At 36.7% G+C, this 22,155-nt stretch overlaps 2 protein-coding genes across 4 annotated transcripts in view; one reads left to right on the forward strand and one right to left on the reverse strand.

The window, feature by feature from the left end:
- Positions 1–15,093, forward strand: part of mier3a (mesoderm induction early response 1, family member 3 a) — a 20,384-nt gene extending 5,291 nt beyond the window's left edge. For 2 of the 3 annotated variants that reach the window (XM_079861222.1, XM_079861220.1), the window contains exons 4-14: positions 2,765–2,899; positions 2,989–3,109; positions 3,197–3,270; positions 3,438–3,507; positions 4,718–4,860; positions 8,156–8,237; positions 8,322–8,416; positions 8,755–8,882; positions 10,198–10,343; positions 10,678–10,806; positions 12,368–15,093. In XM_079861222.1, coding sequence (XP_079717348.1) covers positions 2,765–2,899; positions 2,989–3,109; positions 3,197–3,270; positions 3,438–3,507; positions 4,718–4,860; positions 8,156–8,237; positions 8,322–8,416; positions 8,755–8,882; positions 10,198–10,343; positions 10,678–10,806; positions 12,368–12,801 — 1,557 coding nt within the window. In that variant the 3' untranslated portion in view covers positions 12,802–15,093. The remainder of the gene's footprint in view (positions 1–2,764; positions 2,900–2,988; positions 3,110–3,196; positions 3,271–3,437; positions 3,508–4,717; positions 4,861–8,155; positions 8,238–8,321; positions 8,417–8,754; positions 8,883–10,197; positions 10,344–10,677; positions 10,807–12,367) is intronic. The other variant, XM_079861221.1, reaches the window with a different exon arrangement.
- Positions 15,094–15,857: 764 nt separating this feature from the next.
- Positions 15,858–21,606, reverse strand: setd9 (SET domain containing 9). Its single transcript, XM_079861229.1, has 6 exons — positions 21,092–21,606; positions 20,686–21,008; positions 17,537–17,660; positions 16,859–16,974; positions 16,668–16,773; positions 15,858–16,586 (listed from the first exon to the last, which is right to left on the reverse strand). The coding sequence occupies exons 1-6, from the start codon at positions 21,187–21,189 to the stop codon at positions 16,499–16,501; spliced, it is 855 nt and encodes a 284-aa protein (XP_079717355.1). The 5' UTR covers positions 21,190–21,606; the 3' UTR covers positions 15,858–16,498.
- Positions 21,607–22,155: the final 549 nt, after the last annotated feature.

Raw genomic sequence — 22,155 nt, forward strand, 5'->3', positions numbered from 1 at the left:
AGAAGCTTGGCTTTACAGTAGGGCTGCATGATACTGGGAAAACATGCGATATGCAATATTGTTGTTGAGTATTGCGATAACGATATTTCTTGCGATATAACATTTCCCTAGAGAAATGCTATTTTTTTTTTTTTTTTTCATTTATATGTGTAATGATGATACTAAAATAAACAGGTAGGCTAATGGATATTCAGAAGAATATCTCAGTTTTTTCATAAGGAGTTTAACGTTACACATGCAACACTTTGATTAATGGTTGTCTGTGAGACTCTGTTATTGTTACTTGCCATTTCGTTAGCAGTTTTGGTAGATTTGGGCTTACACTTTGAAGTCTTCATATAGCAACCTGAGATTGCGTTCCAGATGACTGTGGAGATTAGTTTCCTCTCTTTTTCGGCACGACTTAGTGACACCGTCACTTATGTTCACATATCGCGTTTTTTGTGCGTGCAAATTTTTCAGAATTCTGCAAGCTCACGCAAGTCATGGTTGCACAGCAACGACAGACTCAAGTGCTTGTGGAAAGAAGGAGATAGCGGCGCTTTTCATGCGTTTTTAGACACGATATGTGAACGGCCCCTTACACAGTACCTTCATTTATGACGCATCTTCTTTATTGAAGCCAAAATATTGCCATATTTCAGATGTACAGTTCTTTTTAGGCAAAGGTTCTTCGCTGTTGTCATTTTCCTCGCTTGTCTCTACTCCCGCCATTAGTTTTTATTTTCCACTCTCTGCTCTGGACCACTAGGTTCCCCTTTGGGCCCGATCTAGCCAATAGCATAATAGCACCTACTGGGGAGGCGGGTATAAAGATAGTAAGGCCCCTTTTGATTGGTCGAATTTGGATAAACAACCCATGCATGCATCACACAAATGCTTGGCACATAAAATAAATGCAATTTATCGCACCTCTCTGTGATACGTATATCGCATATACTATTATCGCGATAACGATAATTTTTCGATATATTATGCAGCCCTACTTTACAGTGAATATGGGGAATATGACCATCACTTAATTCTGCTGACATATTAGAAATGCTTTTTTCATAGCGTGAAAAAAAAAAAATGCTTTACATGAAAATGTGATCTGTAAAATCATTGTCATGTATCGTTGAAAGCTCTCAGCTAGCAGAATACAAGAAGCATATTTGTTTCAGACCAGACTTTACCAAGTTTTTGTATGAAAAAGCGCCACCGTCGCACGTGTAAACATGATGCTTTTGCACCACGTTTTTGTTTGTAACTTTGCGAAACATTCGTAAACCATAGCAGATCATGTGTTTTTATTTAGTGGAGCAGGTGATCTCGAACGAGCCGAATTACTTGTAATGTTAAAGGTATAGTGGAGGATCTTTCTGAATTTTAGATAAGACCCGCCCTCTCCACTTTTTGAAAAGTTTGATTGATTCACCAGAATGATTGACAATTAGGAGGACCAATAGTATAGGTGATCCACCCTGAAATAAAAAATCCTCTGCTATACCTTTAAAGTACGTTATGATAAATACTTTGCTTGTTACATAAACGTGCAACATTTCAGCCGTAAATAAATTATAAATGTTAGCTAGATTATGTTCATTAACTGTCTAGCGATACATGTTTGTGCTGACATGTTTTTTTATTTATTTTTTTAACATCTATTGCATGTCATTATATATAGTGAGTTAGCTCACGTGATTTAAGTTTCGCACTTCAGAACTTCCGTTAAGGGAACATAGTGAGCATGGTTTTCCCTGGTTTTCACGGTGCATTATGGGACTTCATCAGTGCCGTGACTTCTGCACTCGGGATCTGATTGAGGTGTACCCATTAATACATTTAGAGTATGTAACTACAGTGCGCTTACTTAATTTATCCTTGTGTGTCCACTGCATGTGAGCCGCAAAACTACATCAAATGATCCGTTTCATCTATTAAATTATCGACAATTAATCAATTGCTGATTAATCGTTAGCGTCCCTAATTTTGGCAAGTAACAATTATAACCATGCTGACATTATAAAAACACAAATTGTGTACATTTATCCATATAATATTGTCTATTAACCAGTACTGATGTGATCACGCATATATTATGCATCATTCTGAAGTTGTATGCGTGATTCTCAGTAGGGATCGACCGATATGGATTTTTTAGTGCCGATGCCGATTTTTTTTTTCCATCAGCCTTAGCCGATGACCGATACGGGCTGCCGATATTTGGAGCCGATACTGCTTTTGCTCACTCAATTTAAATCATAAAAATGACACAATGATGATAACAAATGTTACAAGTCTCAATTTAAAAAAGGAACATTTATTGAACTTAAAAAAGCAATATTTGACAAATATTAAAAACGTGAGGTAGAACAAGTAAAAAAAAAAAAGTTCAGTGCTGAAAATACTAAAAATAAATATTTAAGCATAAATAAAATAATTACACTATTGCACACAGTAGCAACAAGCAAGCAGCATAATAAACGTCTGTCATTGCTATGCAACCATGAACTGCACTCTCCATGATGACGAGGAAGTAAGGATTAATTTATTTCCTGCCCTTTACGACTACATATATTTATGGAGATGAGAAACAAAATTGCCTGTCTGTAAATAACGGCGGGAAAAAACTATCGGTGAACGCATCAGCCGCGTATCGGCCGATGCCGATACACGTCAAACCCACAAATATCGGCCCGATTTATCGGCCGACTGATATATCGGTCGATCACTAATTCTCAGTGTTAAACCATTGGATATCAAGCAAAACTCTTTCTCACAGGAGGGGAACATGCCGTTGGAAGAGCTGCTAGCGCTATACAGATATGAAGCAGCAGACAGCGCTGTCGGAGGGTCGAGTGCGGACAGCTCGTCTGTAGAGCTGACCGATGAGCTGCCTGACATGACGTTAGATAAAGTAAATATATATGTATATATCATTTTTTTTTTTTTTTTATTCTTTATTTCTTTCTTTGACATTGTTAATGTCATTTTGTCTTGTAACAGGAAGAAATCGCTAAAGATTTGCTCTCTGGAGACGATGAAGAAACACAATCGTCTGCCGATGACCTCACACCATCTGTGACGTCACACGAAACCAATGATTTCTTCCCCAGAACTCTTCGCTGTAAGCACTTAGATGTTGTTTTAATATCACTGATGAAAGTGTGGCCTTTTCTCCAGTTTTAATTTTGATTTGATTGTTCTTTTCCAGCTAATGTGATTTACGATGGAGACAAAGAATCTGAGGGTGAGGATGATGGGTTGAACCCAGAAGACTCTCGCAAGGTGAAGAACTTTGTCAAACGTGGTCTATAGTACCAAATAGCTTTTTACTGTCTTAATCAGAGTTTGCAGTTAAAAATGGGTTGTGTCCTATTGTTTATGTGTGTCAGACAAAGTTGTGAACCTGTTGAAGATAAGTGTATATTTTATTAACTTTGTTACTTTCACAGGAGATCATGGTGGGATTCGAATACCAGGCAGAAATTCCTGCTCTTACCTGTTATAATGACCAGGAAAAAGGTGATTAAGAACAAGTACAGATTTGTGTCAGTGTTTACATAAACCAGAAATATTGTATACATGTATGTCTTAGTCAGTGTTTCTCCTGGGACGAACATGGTCATCCACACACACACACACACAGTACAAAGACCCTACTCATGTGAACGGCAAGCCCAGTGCTGACAATAAATCCGAAATAAATGCAAAGATACCGTTTGCAATGTTAACTTATCCCTATTTATTCTGAAATATAAAAGTCACTGTTAGAACGGATCATAAACAAAGTGCTTAACTATTTTATATTTAAGAATATATATGTATATGTAAAAAGTCACTGATTTGAAAAGTTAGTAATAAAATTAACAACAAAGTAACACAACATTGAAAAAGTGGCAGGTCTATTTTACACTCCCAAATTTGACAGTATCAGATGCAGTTCATTGCTATGGTTATCGTCAATCAGATTCAGTCGTGCATTTAAAAATGGTTGTCAGTCCAGAATCTTTGTAATGTGTATGCAATATGTTAGCTGTATGTATGTATGTGATACACAAAGCGAGCAAAGATCGCTGCCATTATAGTCACTCAAGCTGTCAATTACAACGCGAGGTACTCAAAGCTGCGCTCTTGTGAAAACTCCCGTTATAATCAATGAAGCGGTCTACAAAGTGCAGTGAATCTCTTATTGACATCATGTTTATATCTTGCTGGTTATAATGAAAAGATTGTTGATCATGATTTTGAGCAGCGTTGAGCTGATTTCGACTGACTTAAACATGCCTAACTAGCCATCGCATTCACGCGCTCAACAAAGCTCAGCACTGCAAAAGCACGTTGTTCACACACACTCATGGCAGCGTTTTAAAGTAGCCAGTTATCAGCAGATACCGGTACTGCAGAACGGCAGGTATCGTCACAATAAATGCTCAAATAAATCTTTGGCGGGTCAAAGGTTCAGTTTGGTTGCCGCCAAAATATTTTCAGTTAGTGAAATGGTATTCTGTGCAAAATAATATTGGTTGGGACTTCACAGAAATCTGTCGTCCGCATTGTTTTAAATGCAGAATAAAAGTTGTTTTGGAGATGTAGATAATATTAGATTTTGATGAAAGATAATTTTTATTATTTGGAATAACATGCTGATGATTGAGTCAACTGATTGTTCATTTGAGATGTTTTTTCACAGTTCCTCTGAAATGAATGTGTGTTCCTGTAATTTGTTCTTCAGTGTACGCAGAGGAAGATCAGCTGCTGTGGCAGCCGGACATGTTGCCCGAGTCTAAAGTCAAAAGCTTCCTGCAGGACGCTCTGAGAGCGGATGGAAAGATGGACGGAGATGGCAAATGTTCTCTGGTCAAAGACAATGAGCAGGTGAATATCACAGATCAATATTTTTACACAACCCAAACACAGTCATTAAAGGGATATTTCACTGCTGGAAAGATGAATGTGTATTTAAATCGGGTCATTTATCTAGTAGAAATGTGAAATTATTTTAGAAGTTGGTGCCTTCTAGACTGAGAACAGCCAGAAAATGTGTTTTTGGCTCATGTGGATGAAAGACAACAACTCCCAGAATGCACTTGCTTCGCTGCCCTACGAGGCCACTCTCGAGCCACGCCTACCGGTTACAGAGGGCAGTATCGGGAGAAATGATACAGCTAGGCTACTAGTCGACTCGAAACTGAAAAGACGGCGTTTTATGGTGAGATCCCCCTATGGGCGGGTTGAAGACATGCGGGACGAGCTCCTCCTACTGGCTGGAGTCTCTCGCCTCTGGACAAAAGAGCCTCTGATGACGATAAATGAAGATTTTTGCATCATCGGAGGTTTTTTTCCAGACACACAATACAGAAATCTCTCATCTCAGGGGGACATGAGGTAGGGAAGCATGTTCACTCGAGAATACTACCGGGTTTCTACTGATACAAAGCTCAATGCTAATCGGTGAAGTATCCCTTTAAACTTGATGGGCTGTTAACAATGTCCACTAAATAGATTTGACCGAACAGTTCTGAATAGTTCTGTGCAGAATCTTATATTCATATGGATAATTAAGATGAAGTACTGAAAGCTTTCAATGAGATCTTTATAACAGTATAACTAGTTACTTACAATGCATATTAATATTAGGGCTGGGTAAAAAATATCGATTTCTCGATTTTAATCGATTCTCATTTTTACGAAACAATATCGATTCTTAAATCCCAAGAATCGATTAGTCATCCTGTTTTCAGTTGATGAATGAATGGATCATTGTTGCGCGCATCCCATCCAATAAATCGCAATAATCTTTGTGCTTTGTTATTATTGATATGAAACAAAGGCTCAGATTTCAAATTACGTCCATTTTCTTACGAAATTCAAAAACATAATTACAGTTTTGGCGCTGTGGCGTGAGATCGCTCCGGCGCAGCTCAGCTCAAGAGAAGCAACGGAAGCAACTCTTCCGCCTTAATAACACCAGTTACAGCGCGAAATAAACATGAATGAGCATCTGAAAGTGTGTTAAAAGATCGAGTACAACTTATCAAAATCCGTATCATGTCTCATGGAATCGCTCAATCCGTGTTTCAACCGTGCAAAGACGTTAGTAAACAATGTCATGTATCGTCATATTTACCTCAGAAAAAACATATCCAGTGACCATAAACTCGTTAGTCAGCTAGGAAAGTTAACTCTAGAGAGGAGCATTTTGTTAAATATATGCACCATATTACATATTCATTATAATGTTAAATGTTCTTCAATATTGAATGCATGTTTGAATAAATCTGGAAAGTTTTTTATGACAGCCACTATATAAATATTTATATAATTTCATATAACTTTGTTATTATAAAAATAAATAAGTGTATTTTAAGTGTTTGTATACAAATCAGTTAATTTTTACCTTCAATATTATAGTAGGCTAATGAAGCCTATAGGCTTGACTCCCATGGCTTACAGCATTAGTTAAGAGATTTGTTTTCCTTGAGAAAATTTGCAATGTATTGTACCTGATAGCCAAAATAATCAATATTGAATTGAATCGAATTGTAATCGAAATCGAATCGAATTGCAAGCTTGTGAATCGAAATCGAATCGAATTGTGAAATTTGTGTCAATACCCAGCCCTAATTAATATGTCATCCCTGTTTATCTGCCTATAATACATGTTGATCATTTCGAGATCTTAGATATTTGCATATAAGCTGTTACATCAGGCTTTATAGGGGTGTAACCACACGTTGAGCACTAATCTGAATATTGTGGGGATCTTGTCCATATAATATCTATGGCCCTAGTAACGCTTCTCTTTGCATTGCTTTATTTTTGTTAATTTTTACCTCCTGTTGAAGGCTGTTAATATCATTGAGGATAAATTCATTTAAAAAGCATCTGCTGATTGTTTTACTGTAGACACAAATACAGTTTTGCGTTTGCTTTTCTAAGCCTTATTTTTTAGGACATTAGCCTGGATGCCAGCCGAACTTAGCTCCGCCCACAACATTTGAGGTCGGGAAGTTCGGTCTGGACTTGATCCGTTGTGGAGCAACTATGCTCGAACCGGAGCTGTTCGGACCAATCAAATTGTGAGGGTGGGCTTTATACGATGATGGACAGATGATCAACAGTAACGTAATCATCCACGTCACCAAAGAGCGCTTGGGTTGAATTTGTTTACAACAAAGATGGCTGCCGCTGGAGAATTGAGATGTGTAGATTCCGCCATCACGTCTGTTAGAGAAGATATCGACAGCGCATTCATTTTAAAAGAGGAACAGAGAACCGCGATCGAGGCATTTGTCGATCGGAAAGATGAATGAAGAACATACGCCACTTACTCCGTTGCTCTGACTGGTTGTAGGTCTATCCAGTTGAGTGCAGAGGCATTTTCTCTCCTGGTTCGGTTGAAACACGCCCCATAATCACAGCCCAATGGAGCAGTATCAGACTCACATTCTGACTAGAATCTGAGTATGATGACGTCAGGCTACATATATCCATTTTTCTTAAAGGGGGGGTGAAATGCTCATTTTCACTCAATCTCCTGTTAATCTTGAGTACCTATAGAGTAGTATTGCATCCTTCATATCTCCAAAAAGTCTTTAGTTTTATTATATTTATAAAAGAAAGATAGGCTGTCCCAAGTCTTTCCGGAAAAAAACGAGCGTCTGGAGGCGGGCCATGTGGGCGAAGCCAGAGCCATAGAGAGAATCCGTCGATCTGGGCTTTGTTTATAAAACATTCATCGTCGAAATGCAGGGAACAAACAGTCTACACAACTACACAACAATCTGCATCCACTGTTCCTAACGCTGGGTTCTTTGGGAACACTATGCAGCGCTGCCGATGATTTCCTGTTGAAGCGCGTTGATGTGCGCGGTCTCGCTCTCCTCTGGTCGACGTGTGCGTGGGCGAGCTTTTCCGGGAGAAATGCTCATATAAGGAGTTCCACTCTGGTCTACGTCATTAGATCCACGGTCGAAAAAAAACCAGCCGAAACTTGTACCAACCCGGAAGTAAGATTTTCGGCACAGAAATTCTCCGTTATTCGTCCAAAATATTTTTTAAAAACTTTGGCCATGTTAAGCATGAGAATCCATCTCTTTAACACTGTAAACAACTCTGAATACATGAAACACCATTGTACCCCCCCTTTAAACCTGTTTGTTCTCTCCAGGCCTTATATGAGCTTTTGAAGTGTAACTACAACGTCCAGGAAGCTCTGGAACGGTATCGCAGCAATGACAAATCCTTAAAGGGTAAGTGGAAATAATGCCGTTGTTTTGTTATCGCAGTCTTGTTGAACTAAATAAAAAAAATATTTTAAAAATCTAATTATTTAGATGAGATGCTCCCGTGGTCGGAAGAAGAATGCCGGAATTTTGAACACGCTCTTCTGTTGTATGAGAAGAACTTCCACCTCATTCAGAAACACAAGGTAAGATGGCGTCTTTTCTCATGCGTTTTCGATCCTAAACAAGGTTTTCTCAGATGTTTCAATTTGAGGAAGGATTTAAATAAATCAGATGCGACTCATATTAAACACATGCAATTCCATTAACATTGTATACGCACATTTCTATTTATAAGTTAAAATATTATGAATATTCTGTGGAATTATATTATAGGATGGGGCCTGCTTTATCCTTTAGGATTTGATTGGTTAAAAACATGTCAGGCTATAATGTGACTGAGTATTCGTGAAATCATATTACACCAAGTAATGCTTGATTATGATGTTATGTGGTAACTTTTCTTTGAATGTTTATTTTCAAGGTCAACACACGGACTGTGGCGGAGTGTGTTGCGTTTTACTACATGTGGAAGAAGTCCGAGCGATTTGACTTTTTCGTCCAGCAAAACCGATTTGGGAAGAAGAAGTTCAGCAGTTATCCTGGTGTCACGTGAGTCCTGTAATGATCTTCTGTTCAGTGGACGATGAAATGTTCAGTGTGAACCTGAGACGTCGCAATATACATTTATAAGCGAGTCTCATGCTCATGAACTTTGAAGTTCAGGTCACAGCACTTGCATATTGTTGTCTTATTAGTTTACTTGCTTCTACAGGGTTCCTGCAGGTTTCAGTTAGTCAAATTTAAGACCTTTTTAAGACATTTTAAGACCATAAAGATTGAAACTTAAGACCCACACGACGCATTGCCAAAAAATATTCAAATCAAAGAATTCATTTTATTTCAATGAATTCAGTAATTGAAAAAGCATTAACTTAATTTACAGATAAAGCAATCACATTAGTAACCTTCCAGACCCAACAACGCGTGTCAGAGAAAAGAACAGAATCAGATATAATTTTTTTATAGAAAATTGTACTTTGCATATTATAGGCCTACTGTAAAAAACACATAATTAGTTGATTTTAGTTGATCATAGTTGATCATAACTAGAGATGAAATGGCATGAACATTTCACTTAATTATTATAGTGCCAAAAATGATCACTGTTATCACAGAATCCTATTCAAAAAGTACTAATACTACACAATGAAATCAATTCACCAAGTTTTATGTCGAAAAACAGCAACAAATAAAATTAACATCAATACGCACTAACATAAACATTAAAATAATACAATTAAAAATGATAGCCAGATTTTAAAAGTGTCTTGCAACATGTTATATACTAACATGTACAAGTTCAAATAAAGTTGACAAAAAAGGTTTTTATAAAAAGATAAACCTCACATATTTCAGACTTTAATTTTTTTTTTTTGACTCATTCTTTTTATAAAACATGATTTAGTGACATTTACAATGCACTTTAGCTTATCTTTTATTACTAATAGTAAAATTCGGTCCGATTTTCCCGTGGCGTCTGTCGTTGCTATGCAACTCCACAACGACACAGAAGTTTTAGTGGCTAATGGATTTCCACCGCCGAAAAACAATGTGAACTGCCTCTTGGCGAGCGACTTCGATACTTTTTTGCTACTTTGTAATAACTTTCTGCGGCCAGCGTTTCTGGAAATGAACGACGGTAAAATCTTTTTTAAGACCTGACTAAATGAAATTTAAGACCGCGGATGAAAATCTGGCTGTTTTTAAGACGTTTTAAGGCCTTAAATTTAAAGTTCAGAATTTAAGACTTTTTAAGACCCCGCGGGAACCCTGTTCTATTGTTCTCCTCATTTGTAAGTCTCTTTGGATAAAAGCGTCTGCTAAATGATTAAATGTAAATGTTGTTCTCTCCTCGCTCCTGCAGGGATCTGATGGACCGGTTGGTGGACGAGGCCGAGGGTCTGGTGGACGGATCTGCTTCTGTGTGTTCCAGTAGCAGTGGCAGGATTGAGCCTCCAACCGAACAACAACTCAACCTTCTCAACTCCATCACAGCCAGTGACCTCTCCGGTATGGCAACATATTATAACGTTTTTAGACATGCGTTTACTTTTTAGTCATTTATCATCCATTTTGAGATTATAATAGTGGTGGCAGTTTCGCAAAAAGACATTGATAACATCAGAAATGTTTGAGCAGCAAATCAGCATATTAGAATGATTGACAGGAATAAATCACATTTTAAAATATATTCACATAGAAAAGAAAGTATTATGCCCTTGATTTTGTTTTTGGGCTCTACTAGAACAGGTTTTAATGTTTGAATTTTCAAAAAACATAATTTTTCCCATACTTGACAGTTGCAGCTCCTCTCTTCCCAGTCTCTCATTAACGCTCTGTTTAGTTCCCGTCTCTATGAAGCCCCTCCTTCTGAAAAGCACACTGTGCTCTGATTGGTCGGTTGGACCAGTGTGTTGTGATTGGTCGACCGTTTTGAGCGTGTTTGGGAAATGTCCCGCCCCTTACCATAACAGTGAGTTTCAACACACTACTAACTAACTCAACCAGGCCCCGCCCCTTTATTCTACATATGAATTATGTAAATGAGGAATATTGTGACGTGTTCGTTCCCGGAAGAATCTCAAGACTACAATGGAGGCGTTTCAGGGAGTTCAGAAACACTGACACTGATATAGAGAAGAACTCTTGCTGGAGGGACTTTGTGCTTTGTAGACCATTTTCATGCTCAAACTTCATCATTCATTCATTTATTGTTTATTTATAAAGCACATTTAAAAACAACCCAAGGTTGATCAAAGTGCTGTACAGAGCATTACACACTAAAGAAAGTTCAACGTGAAAAAAGCATAATAGTAATAACCCTTTAAATTGTGCAGGGTTTCCGCGGTCTTAAAAAGTCTAAAATTCTGAACTTTAAATTTAAGGCCTTAAAAAGTCTTAAAAACGGCCAGATTTTAATCCGCGGTCTTAAATTTCATTTAGTCAGGTCTAAAAAAGTGTTTACCCTCGTTCATTTCCAGAAACGCTGGCCACAGAAAGTTATTACAAAGTAGCAAAAAAGTATGGAGTTGTAGCCTACAAAGCGGAGCCCTAGAGCAGGGTCTCCAACACGTCGCTCGCGTGCTCCATTAGCTCGTGGCTTGATATGAGCTAGCTCGCCAGAGGCCGATCACATATCACGTCTTTTGCGCGCTCAAGTTTGTTCAAATGTAGGCGCTAATCTTTTTACCAGGCGCAACGAGATGAAAAAATTCGAAACTTTTCAGAATGCCGCAAACGCACCGCAGGTCATGTGACAGGAACCAACCAATCACCCCTTTCCATAACAACACTGAAAGCTCAGTCACCATGAAGGATGGGGGGTGCACCCAAACACTACTAATAAATATAAGCTAATGTGTAAATGTCAGTAATTTATCTTTTTTGACTTTATTTTAACTTGTACACGTTAGTAGATAACATGTTGCAAGACACTTTTAAAATCTGGCCATCATTTTTAATGGTATTTTAATGTTTACGTAAACAAAAAGTGCATATTGATGCTAATCAATTTGTTATTTGCTTTTTTTTCGACATAAAACTTGTTGAATTGACTTCATTCTGTAGTTTTAGTACTTTTTGAACAGGATTCTGTGATAACCGTGATCATTTTGGTCACTTTAATCATCTCCTCATTTCCTCTCTAGTTATGATCAACTATGATCAACTAAAATCAACAATAATTGTGTTTTTACAGTATAATATGCAAAAGTACAATTTTCTATTAAAAAAATATCTACCTCTCCCTCTCTCTCACACACACACATCAGATAATCCTAGATAGATAGAAAGATACTCTAATGATCCCGAGGTAACTATCTATCTAACTTGGATAATGCGTCATGTAGGTCTTAAATTTCAATCTTTATGGTCTTAAAATGTCTTAAAAAGGTCTTAAATTTGACTTACTGAAACCTGCAGAAACCCTGTTGTGCTAACATTAGACAGTTGAACTAAATGCAGGCTTGGTGATCATATGAGATTAACTCTCTACATAATAATGCTTAAGATAACCGATGCTCCTCTCTCTCCAGCGCTGACGAGCACGGTGGCGTCGGTGTGTAACCCGTCAGACGTGAGCTGTCTGGACTCCTACAACTTCTCTCCGCTGGACGGGCTGCACCGCGGGGCCCTGAGTCACGAGGAGCCGCTCAACTACTCCAGCAACGGAGACGGCGACTGCCTCAATCTGCTGGAAACCGGCTTCTACCACTCGGACCTCGGCCAGATCAACGTGTGCGGCGAGGACTGCGACCGGCCCGCGGCCAAACGCCTGAAGCTGGGTCTGTCGGAACCGTTCATGAGCGACGTGTCGGTCGGCGGCAGGAGCGTGGCCGTGGACTTCGAGGGCCGCACGCATCATATCACAAGTGCCAAAATGGCGGTTTCGGTCAGTGACTTTGGCGAGGCCGGCAGCTACATGGGCGCGCACACACTACATCAGCACACGACGCTGCAGTCGGAGTGAAGGCTCGCGGACCTCACGGGACTTACTGCAATCAAACATAGTGTATATAGCCGCTTCCTGGGAATATTCCTCCTCCTAATTGGTTTATTTTTGTTTCCAGGTTATATACGTGTGTGTGTATATATGTACAGATTTAGAGGTGTGTTTTTTTTTTTTTTTTTTTTACTATGACATCAGTGATGTCTAAATTGTACAGACCTGAATCTTGATTTCTCAAGAGTTAATACAGCCATTTATTTTCCAGTCTTGAATTTTTTGGAAGTGTCATAAAACGTGTCTACGTCCGAATACTGTGGAAAACTGAACTTGTGACAGGAGTCGTCGCATCAAAAACTGATCGATCCCACCGTGGGCCGACAGTGGGGGGGGGAGGGGGTCGGCCTGTCCTCCGGTACCCATCAGTGTTTACAGGTGCCTCGGCTCACCAATCCAGCCGTCTGAACGGCATTTACTCTACGACCACTTTTTGTTTCGTTTTGAAGCAGCTCTGTTTATTTAGTGTCCTTTTCACTCAGCACAAAAACCCGGAAGAGTTCGTTTAGTGTTTCCGGTCGGCCCTGGGAGATTTTCTGCTATTTTGACAGACTGCAAACAAACAATTTAAAGTGGTTCTAGCAAATATATATATATATAGGCCCTAATTACAGTTCTAAATGATTATGGAGGTATTATAAAACACTGCTTTGACATGTGTATGTTTTCTCCGTTGCATATTTATTAGTGTCTTTTGTAATCTTGCTTTATCAGGCGGCGTTTGATCAGCTGTGGGTGTATTTATTGCAATGAAGACCACTGGACTGCATTATGGTCACGATTGAGCGTTTTTGGTTGTGAAATTACCGGCACATGTCGTTTTTGTTTCCTCGTTCTCGAATGTGTACAAGAGCATTTGTTTGATATTTTCAAGAGCGCTATTTATTGAAATAAACATTTGCAGGGATACTCTCGAACTTCTCGACCGCGGGAACCGAATCCACCCGCGGTTTTACGTCTTTTTTCCCTTCAGTAACCAATTATGCAAAGTTGTACATGATTTCTGTTCATCTTCCCTGCTTTCCTTTCTTCAGAACAACCTGATCTTCGCAAAAGGCCTGCAAGCACTGACCCGACGTTATCTATGCATCAAGAATCGCTTGCGGATTAAATGGACTCGGTTTGTTCGTTGTTGTCGTCCACGCTGACCTCCATCTTTTTTTTTTCCTCTCAGAGTTTGACTTTACATACTCTCGTATATGGCAATAATTTGTAAATATGTACAGATACCCATTTTTCTCTTCCTTGGCAAACAGATTTGAACTTGAAGACTTAAATTCTGTGCTTTTGAGTCTGCGTATGCCACAAGAATGCCTTCTCGACTTCCTTTGCCGTTTGTTTCCTCATCAGAGATTTGCTTAAGAAGAGTTATTTATTTATTTATTCACTCAACTGCAAGTGGGTGTAGTGTGTTAGCGTTGTGCGCTCCTCGCCGGAGCAGCGGAGCTAGCTGAATGTACAGTATTATCGCATCTTAGGGATTTACTGAACTCGTACGATGACTAGAATGTCTCGCGGTTAAGGAAGAAGCCCGGTTTGCAGTGTTGCCTTAACCCTCATTCAAAACTTGCATGTTGAATCGACCTGGGAAACGGGACGTCATCTTTTGGACGGCTTGTGCTTTGTCTGTAAAATTGTGTTTCCTTGTATCTATGAAACAGAATTCTCCATATTTTTATTTTTTTTGTCTTGACATACTTGAAGGATGTGTATTGATCAACTTAAATCCATTTAATACAATATTCTCCAATTCAATCCTGTAGATTGTGCAATTCATTTCTCCTGTCCCTCCAAGAAATGAAAAGAGCTTTAGGAAAATGTGTTGGTGCAGTAATTTATGTCCAAAGTTTGTATAAAAAAAAAAAAAAAATTGGAAAAAAGTAATAGCTTAATTGAAATTGTTACGTAATAATGGTTGTCTGCTTCCAGGGGAAAAAAATGTACATTTTAAAAACCTTCCCTTGGGAATGTTTTACGCTTCATTTTGTTTGATATGAAATTGGTTTTCATTCACTTTTCTGCTTTTGAAAGGGGGGAGGGGGAGCTATTAGTTAAAGTTCGGTTTTTCAACACTTTGTTGTAATAAAGTTATAGTGTTAAATAGACAATCAAATGGCTATTAATATTGGAAAAGGAAATTTTATCATTCTTAATGTTTGTACATAGACACTGTTCTTGTTTTGTTGGTTTTTATTTTGTATTTTATGTTGTACTTAACTCGCAAATCATTCCAGAAATAAAGTTCTGGAGATATTATAACCGTGTCGATGAGTTTATGGAAGTACCTCACGTCTGTCGCTCCAATCTGATGCTTCTCAATCATTATTTGCACGTGGTTTTGTCAGAATCACTTTGAGTTTCTACGATATATGCCACAGGTTTAAGTATATCTGATAAAAGAACATGCTAAATGTTCAGGCATTTGTTTTAACCGCCTCTCCTTGTGTTTTGTCTGGTTTCATGGTAAGAGGAACCGTAAGTATCAGATGTAGTAGTTTCTTGTAAATAAACATCTCAGGAAAATTTAGATTTCAGAGCAGATTTTCTTTTATAAAAGGTCATAACTTACTGAAAGTTTTTCCACTTTCATTGAGACTGGTGGAAATATTAATGCAAAAAAATTCCTTTGAAACTTTGTTTCTTATCAATATGAAAGTCATTACTCTTATTGCAATGTGATTTGTGATCCTGGATCACGTCACCAGTCTCGAGTCGCACGGGTTTATTTGTAGCAATAGCCAACAATACATTGTATGGGTCAAAATTATCCATTTTTCTTTTATGCCAAAAATCATTAGGATAATAAGTAAAGATCATGTTCCCTGAAGATATTTTGTAAATTTCCTACAGTAAATATATAAAACAGTTATTTCTGTGAGTGAATGCTGCACAATCGCCAACATAAATGAACAACTTTAAAGGAGATTTTCTCAATGTTTCGATTTTTTTGCACCCTCAGATTCCAGATTTTCAATAGTTGTATCTCGACCAAATATTGTCCTATCCTAAAAAAAACACACATCAATGGAAATATTATTTATTCAGCTTTCAGATGATGTATAAATCTCAATTTCAAAAAGTTGACCCTCGTGACTGGTTGTGTGGTCCAGGGTCATATTTGAGTTGCAAATTGCTTCTGAAAACATTAATAAAAGTGGATATTTTTGCCCTGGAATTTATTTCGGGGTATTTTTGGTAACGTATAACACATGCATGTATGTCAAAAACTTGATAGTGCCACTGTATTGTCTAGAATACCATATTAGGACATTTTAAATATCAACTATTAATTAAGGTGCAGATTTAAAAAAAAAATCTGATTGTTTTCTGATCCTGGTCACAAATTCCTTAATGTTTCTTATGCACTGAATACTAATGAAATAATAAAAACTTTAAAGTTGGAACATTTAGTAATACATTTTATCAAGTTGTATCTGTTAATATTAGTTAATGCACTATGAACATTTAAGGTTAATAAATGCAGTAAAAATGTATTTCTCAGTTCATGTTAACTAATGCATTAATGTTAACCAATGAGATCTGGTAAAGTGTCACCAGGTTTTTGATTATTTTCACACTTTTGCTTTAGAAAAATATTTAAAATACAAATTTTAGGTTTTAAATATATATGTATAAACACACATCAGCTTTTTAAAAAATCATTTTAATGCACAATTGTGTAGTAGTTGGAGAACAGTTCTTCACCACGATTAATATCTCTTAGTGACACAAGAACAACACAGCGCAAAGGTCTGAAATAGAAAACAAGATTACATTTTCAGAAAGTGTCAGAATGTCCTATTAACACTAGCACATGAAATGTTTGGTCTTGCCTTTGACTATCAGCTCTGTATTGAACATTCGGCAGGAACTGACGGAGCTCAAGAGGAAATCCATCCGGCACGTCAAATTCCTGATAGCAGACATTCGCAGCTTTCTCTGGATAACAAGACAGATTATTCTCAAAGGTATTATCTTATATAACTGTGGACAGTAAATCGTTTAATGTTTCAACCTGACTGACCATTAGAGCAGTTGTTGACGTACTGTCCCACTGCGAGAGGGTTCGCAGGATGAGGCGTTAACCAGGAGCTGTCACTCAAACTGAAGGGACCCAACCTGTCCCGTCCGCTACACGACCTGTTTTCACCAGGCAACATTTCATTTGTGTCTTTATGTTTCGCACTTCATAATGCACTGTGAATGAAAGCATTAAAGGGGATCTATTTCAATGTCTAGATTTTGTTTTTGGGCTCTACTAGAATAAGTTTTCATGCTTGAATGCTCAAAAAACATATTTTTCCCTCATATTCTGCATTGTTGCAGCTCCTCTCTTCCCAGTCTGTCAGTAACGCTCTGTTTAGTTCCTGTCTCTATGAAGCCCCTCCTCCTGAAAAGCACACTGTGCTCTGATTGGTCGGCTGGACCAGTGTGTTGTGATTGGTCAAGTGCTTTGAGTGTGTTTGTGAAATGTCCCGCCCCTTACCATATTTTTTTGTTTCTTTTTATTTAAATTATTGTTGTTATATTTACAAAATGTGAAAATGTGTACAAGAAATGTGTCAAAAACTTGCTGTTGAATTTTATAATTTTGAGAGTTCAATCAAATAAAATAAAAATGTAAAAAAGTAGAATAGAAAAGAATAGGAGCCCTTTAAGCTAGCAGGATGATGATGATGATGATGATGATGATGATGCTCACCGGAACACTATCTTGGACATGGCTTTGTCATTGCCATCAATCAAAATGCCATCTATGCATCTGAATACAAATGGATTTCTGATTGACTGGAAAAAGATGGGCTCGTCTGCCTGATAGATGGTTCCTGTGGAAGAAGAACATCCAAACATAACTCTGATGAAGAATTCCATATGCAACAGACGAATATAACCAACATTAAAAATGTTGGTCTACAAAATCATTATCAAAAGAGACAGAAGTAAAGTATAGGATTATAATACATTAAAATATTAAAACTGCAGGACAGAACAAGAATAATAGACACAATCATAAGTATGAAATTGTATAGAGAATATAATTGATATATTATTTGAAAAGAGAAATCATGTATTAACCAGTACAAAAAAAACTATCGTTTAAATAATTCAGATTTAAAAATATTTAATATTATCACAAAAATTACATACACATCTATTTTAATTGATTTAATTTACACTTATACAGTACAGGTCAAAAGTTTGGACACATTACTATTTTTAATATTTTTGAAAGAAGTTTCTTCTGCTCATCAAGCCTGCATTTATTTGATCAAAAATACAGAAAAAAAAGTAATATTGTGATATATTATTACAATTTAAAATAATTGGTATTCAATTTATTATACTTTAAATTATCATTTATTTCGGTGATGCAAAGCTGAATTTTCAGGATCATTACTCCAGTCTATCACATGATCCTTTAGAAATCATTCTAATATGATGATTCATTAGCAAAGTTGGAAACAGTTCTGCTGCTTAATATTTTTGACCTGTGATACTTTTTTTAGGATACTTTGATGAATAAAAAGTACAAAAATTAAAATTAAAATAAAAAAAAGAAGCAATTTTTTTAAAAATAGAAATCTTTTATAACAACAGTATACACTACTGGTCAGTAATTTGGGGTCAGTCATTTTTCTTCTTTCTTTTTTTTAAATAAATCAATACTTTTATTCAGCAAGGATGTGTTAAATTGATAAAAAGTGATAGTAAAGAAGATTTATATTATTAGAAAATATTTTTTTTATTTTGAATAAATGCAGTTCTTTTTAACCTTTTATTCATCAAATATATTAGGCAGCAGAACTGTTTCCAACACTCATAATAAATCAGAACATTAAAATGATTTCTAAAGGATCATGTGATTGACTGGATGTCACATGTGACACTGAAGACTGGAGTAATGATCCTGAAAATTCAGCTTTGATCACAGGAATAAATTATTTTTTAAAGTACTAGTGCAAAATGCCCGTGCAAAATCAGTTTTTGAGTGTGTTTTTAGTAATTGTTGGTTTGGTGTGTTTGAGTGCTCATTGTTACAATTACACAGCAAAATTTCAGTGACATTTTTTTATTTGTGCATGGTAAAAAGCACACAGTGAACTCCGAGAAAACGCTATGCTTGAGGAAACAGTTTGTGAATAGGCAACTACAAATGATGCCCGTGAAAGAGACTGTGAACGCATTGAATAGGATGTTTAGTTGGTGAATAGCATAGGCTACTATTAGCGATAACGTTAAGCGCACCAGAATGAAATATAATATTCAGAAACAGCATAGCTGACTTACAGATTCAGTTTACATCCACAAATGAATAAGCGTGTCGATTCAGGGAGCAGTGCAAAGTGCCCGTGCAAAATCAGTTTTTGTGAGCTGATCGCCGTCAAAAAAGTTCAGGAGATATTTCTTAGTGATGGCTGATTTCAACAGTTTCAATATGATAGCATTTTGAGAAAAAAGTGTCTTGAATTTATTGCATTTTTGGGGGAAAATAATCAGTTTTTATAATAAATCTTTGAAAATCCAAATCTGGATTTGAATTTTTTATGATATTATAACCTAAAGATGCTATGTGAAAGTTTGAAACAGAAAATAGTGGTGTTCATCTTGCCACTTTCTTGGTAAAGAAAACACATTTTTACTCAAATTAATCAAAATGGATTTATCACGTTTTGGAACCAAACTATAATATTCAGAAGTAAACAGTGTAGCTGAGTATTTATGTCAGAATGTTTATTTTTAAACCACAACCTTTTAAAAATGATATATTTAACTTTTTTTTTTTTTTTTTTTTTTTTTTTTTTTTAATGGCTGATATGTCTTATTTTTATTTATTTTTTTTATTTTTTTTATTATTTATTTATATTCAAAAATAGGACATACAGGAGGAAAACAACATCTTCTGTACATCAAAAAAGTCTATAGACAAATCACAATTAGGCCAGGGGGTTATCAAAAACAAAGTATAATGTAAAGAAAGCAAAGAAAGGAAAAAAATTAAATAAATATCTTGTAAAGCTTACAGAGGTCATATGATCTAACAGCTTTTTTGTTTGTACACTCAGATATTGAGAGAACATAGTTCTTAATATTAGCAGCAAGCTCCAGAAAGCTAGGTTTCTTTTTTAAGAATTTTGACTTGTGCAAATAAAATTTGGTTAAAATAATAAGCAAATTTATCACATAATACTCTGAACATAAATTTTTATCATGTTTAGTGAAACCAAACAAAACATTTTCCCACCTCATTTCAAATTGAGGGTAAATATGGACAACAATAAATTGAACCACTTTGCTCCAAAGTTTTTTGGTATGTGGGGATATATTTAACAATATCTTTTGCATTTCTCATCCAAACAACGTCAAACTTGGCACTGCACTTACTCGTGACCGTAGCGAGACACCTGTCGAGTCTGAAATCCATCGGACTAACGGTTCGAGAGATATGCGAATAACACACACACAGACACACACACACACACACTGACAGACAGACGTTCCTGTAATTTATAGATAGATATTCAAATAGAAAACTATTATTTTAAGTTGTAATAATATTTCAAAATATTACTGTTTTTTTTCCTGTATTTTTGATCAAATAAACACAGCCTTGATAAGCATTAGAGACTTCTTTCAAAAATATAAAAAAAAACGTAATGTTTCCAAACTTTTGACCAGTACTGTACATACATATACTCTTTCTGTTAAAAAGTTAAACGTATTTTATTTATTTTTTTCAAACCTGGAATGTCGTCATTCTATGTATGTTGTTATTATTTAAATAAGATGTCTGGAATGTTTCCGAACTGAAGTGTTACATTGACACATGACGTGACGTCATATAAAGAATACCTGGATACATCGCCACGACACTTCCTTTCTGCGCGCGCCCGCGCGAGACAAACACTCCGGTTCCCGCGCGCTGCAGTGAGCTGCACTTCCGCTCGGTCACGAAGCCCAGAGTGTTCAGCATCACTGTACTGGGAGCATCGTGCGCTCCACTCTCTGCGTTACTGTAAATGTTTCGTTTAGATTCAGGGAGTAACCGGAGCAGTTCACGCTGATTCTTCAGATCATTTCTCAGTAGTTCAGTGAACAAACACACGAGACATTCGCACACCTCCTCATCCTGAATTAACTTGTCTTGGGATCGATCCTTCACCTGACGAAGAGTTCTGGGAGAATAACAAGCACGCGCTAATGGTGAACAAGGCTGTTTACTGATCAAACCTGAAGCAGAGAACAAACTCAACTATACCTCTCGTTTTTCTGCAGATTTAAAGCTATCCAGGGGACGAATCTGTGCCTGTAGGATTTCCATCTGACCTCAAAAGCTTTAAAAAGAGCTTTAATCATATTTCTTATTTGTAATATGCAGTAGTTTTCAAGCAGCTTTAATCCTCGTGTTCCTGCACTAGTGAGGTCCGATTCACCAATGAGTCGTTCATTGATGATTCAGTTGAACCGATTCGCAAAGCTCCTGTCAATTTCTCGACTCTTATGGAGAACACTTCATACATAATCAATATGAACTAGTATTTAAGGTGATAAGCCGTGGTATTTAACTACTTATTTCTTCACTGAATTAAGACAAATACCACGCCGGGGCTTCTCTGAAATGGTTCACTGAGACGAATTGATTCGCTAAAAATGAATCGGATCTCTCCACGCTATGATACATGACCGCCACCTAGCATTTGGGAGACCTGTGCGATTACAATAACAAAATAAAATGTTAAATGTATTTGAACTCTCAAATGTCATGTGTTCATTTATTCGACATTGCTCTCTGTAACAACGAGTTACTAGTACAACTAGTCAGAGAGGGCAAACTCCAGTTCTTATCTAGTTGAAATATAAGAGGCTCTGGATATCTTTTTATACATTATATATATATATACATATATATATACACACACACACACACACACACACACACACACACACACACACACACACACACACACACACACACATTCATACATACACTGCTGTTCAAAAGTTTGGGATCTGTAAGATTTATGTTTTTGAAAGGAGTCTCTTCTGCTCACCAAAACTGAATTTATTTGATTAAAAATACAAAACAAACAGTAATATTGTGAAATATGATTGCAATTTAAAATAACTGTTTTCTGTTTTAATATACTTTAAAAATGTAATTTATTCCTGTGATCAAAGCTGAATTTCCAGCATCATTACTCCAGTCTTCAGAGTCACATGATCCATCAGAAATCATTCTAATATGATGATTTATTATGAATTAATATATTTTATAAACTGTGAGACTTTTTTTTCAGGATTCTTTGATGAATAAAAAATATA

This window comes from Squalius cephalus (assembly GCF_949319135.1).
Source record: "Squalius cephalus genome assembly, chromosome: 24".
Taxonomy (NCBI): Eukaryota; Metazoa; Chordata; class Actinopteri; order Cypriniformes; family Leuciscidae; genus Squalius; species Squalius cephalus.

Coding starts and splice junctions, on each gene's coding strand:
- setd9 (XM_079861229.1), bottom strand. CDS start 21,189: ATGATTAAAGCTCTTTTTAAAGCTTTTGAGGTCAGATGGAAATCCTAC. Junction 17,661..20,685: donor TGTCGTGGCGATGTATCCAG/GTATTCTTTATA, acceptor CTTCTTCCACAG/GAACCATCTATCAGGCAGAC. Junction 16,587..16,667: donor TACAGAGCTGATAGTCAAAG/GCAAGACCAAAC, acceptor TTTCTATTTCAG/ACCTTTGCGCTGTGTTGTTC.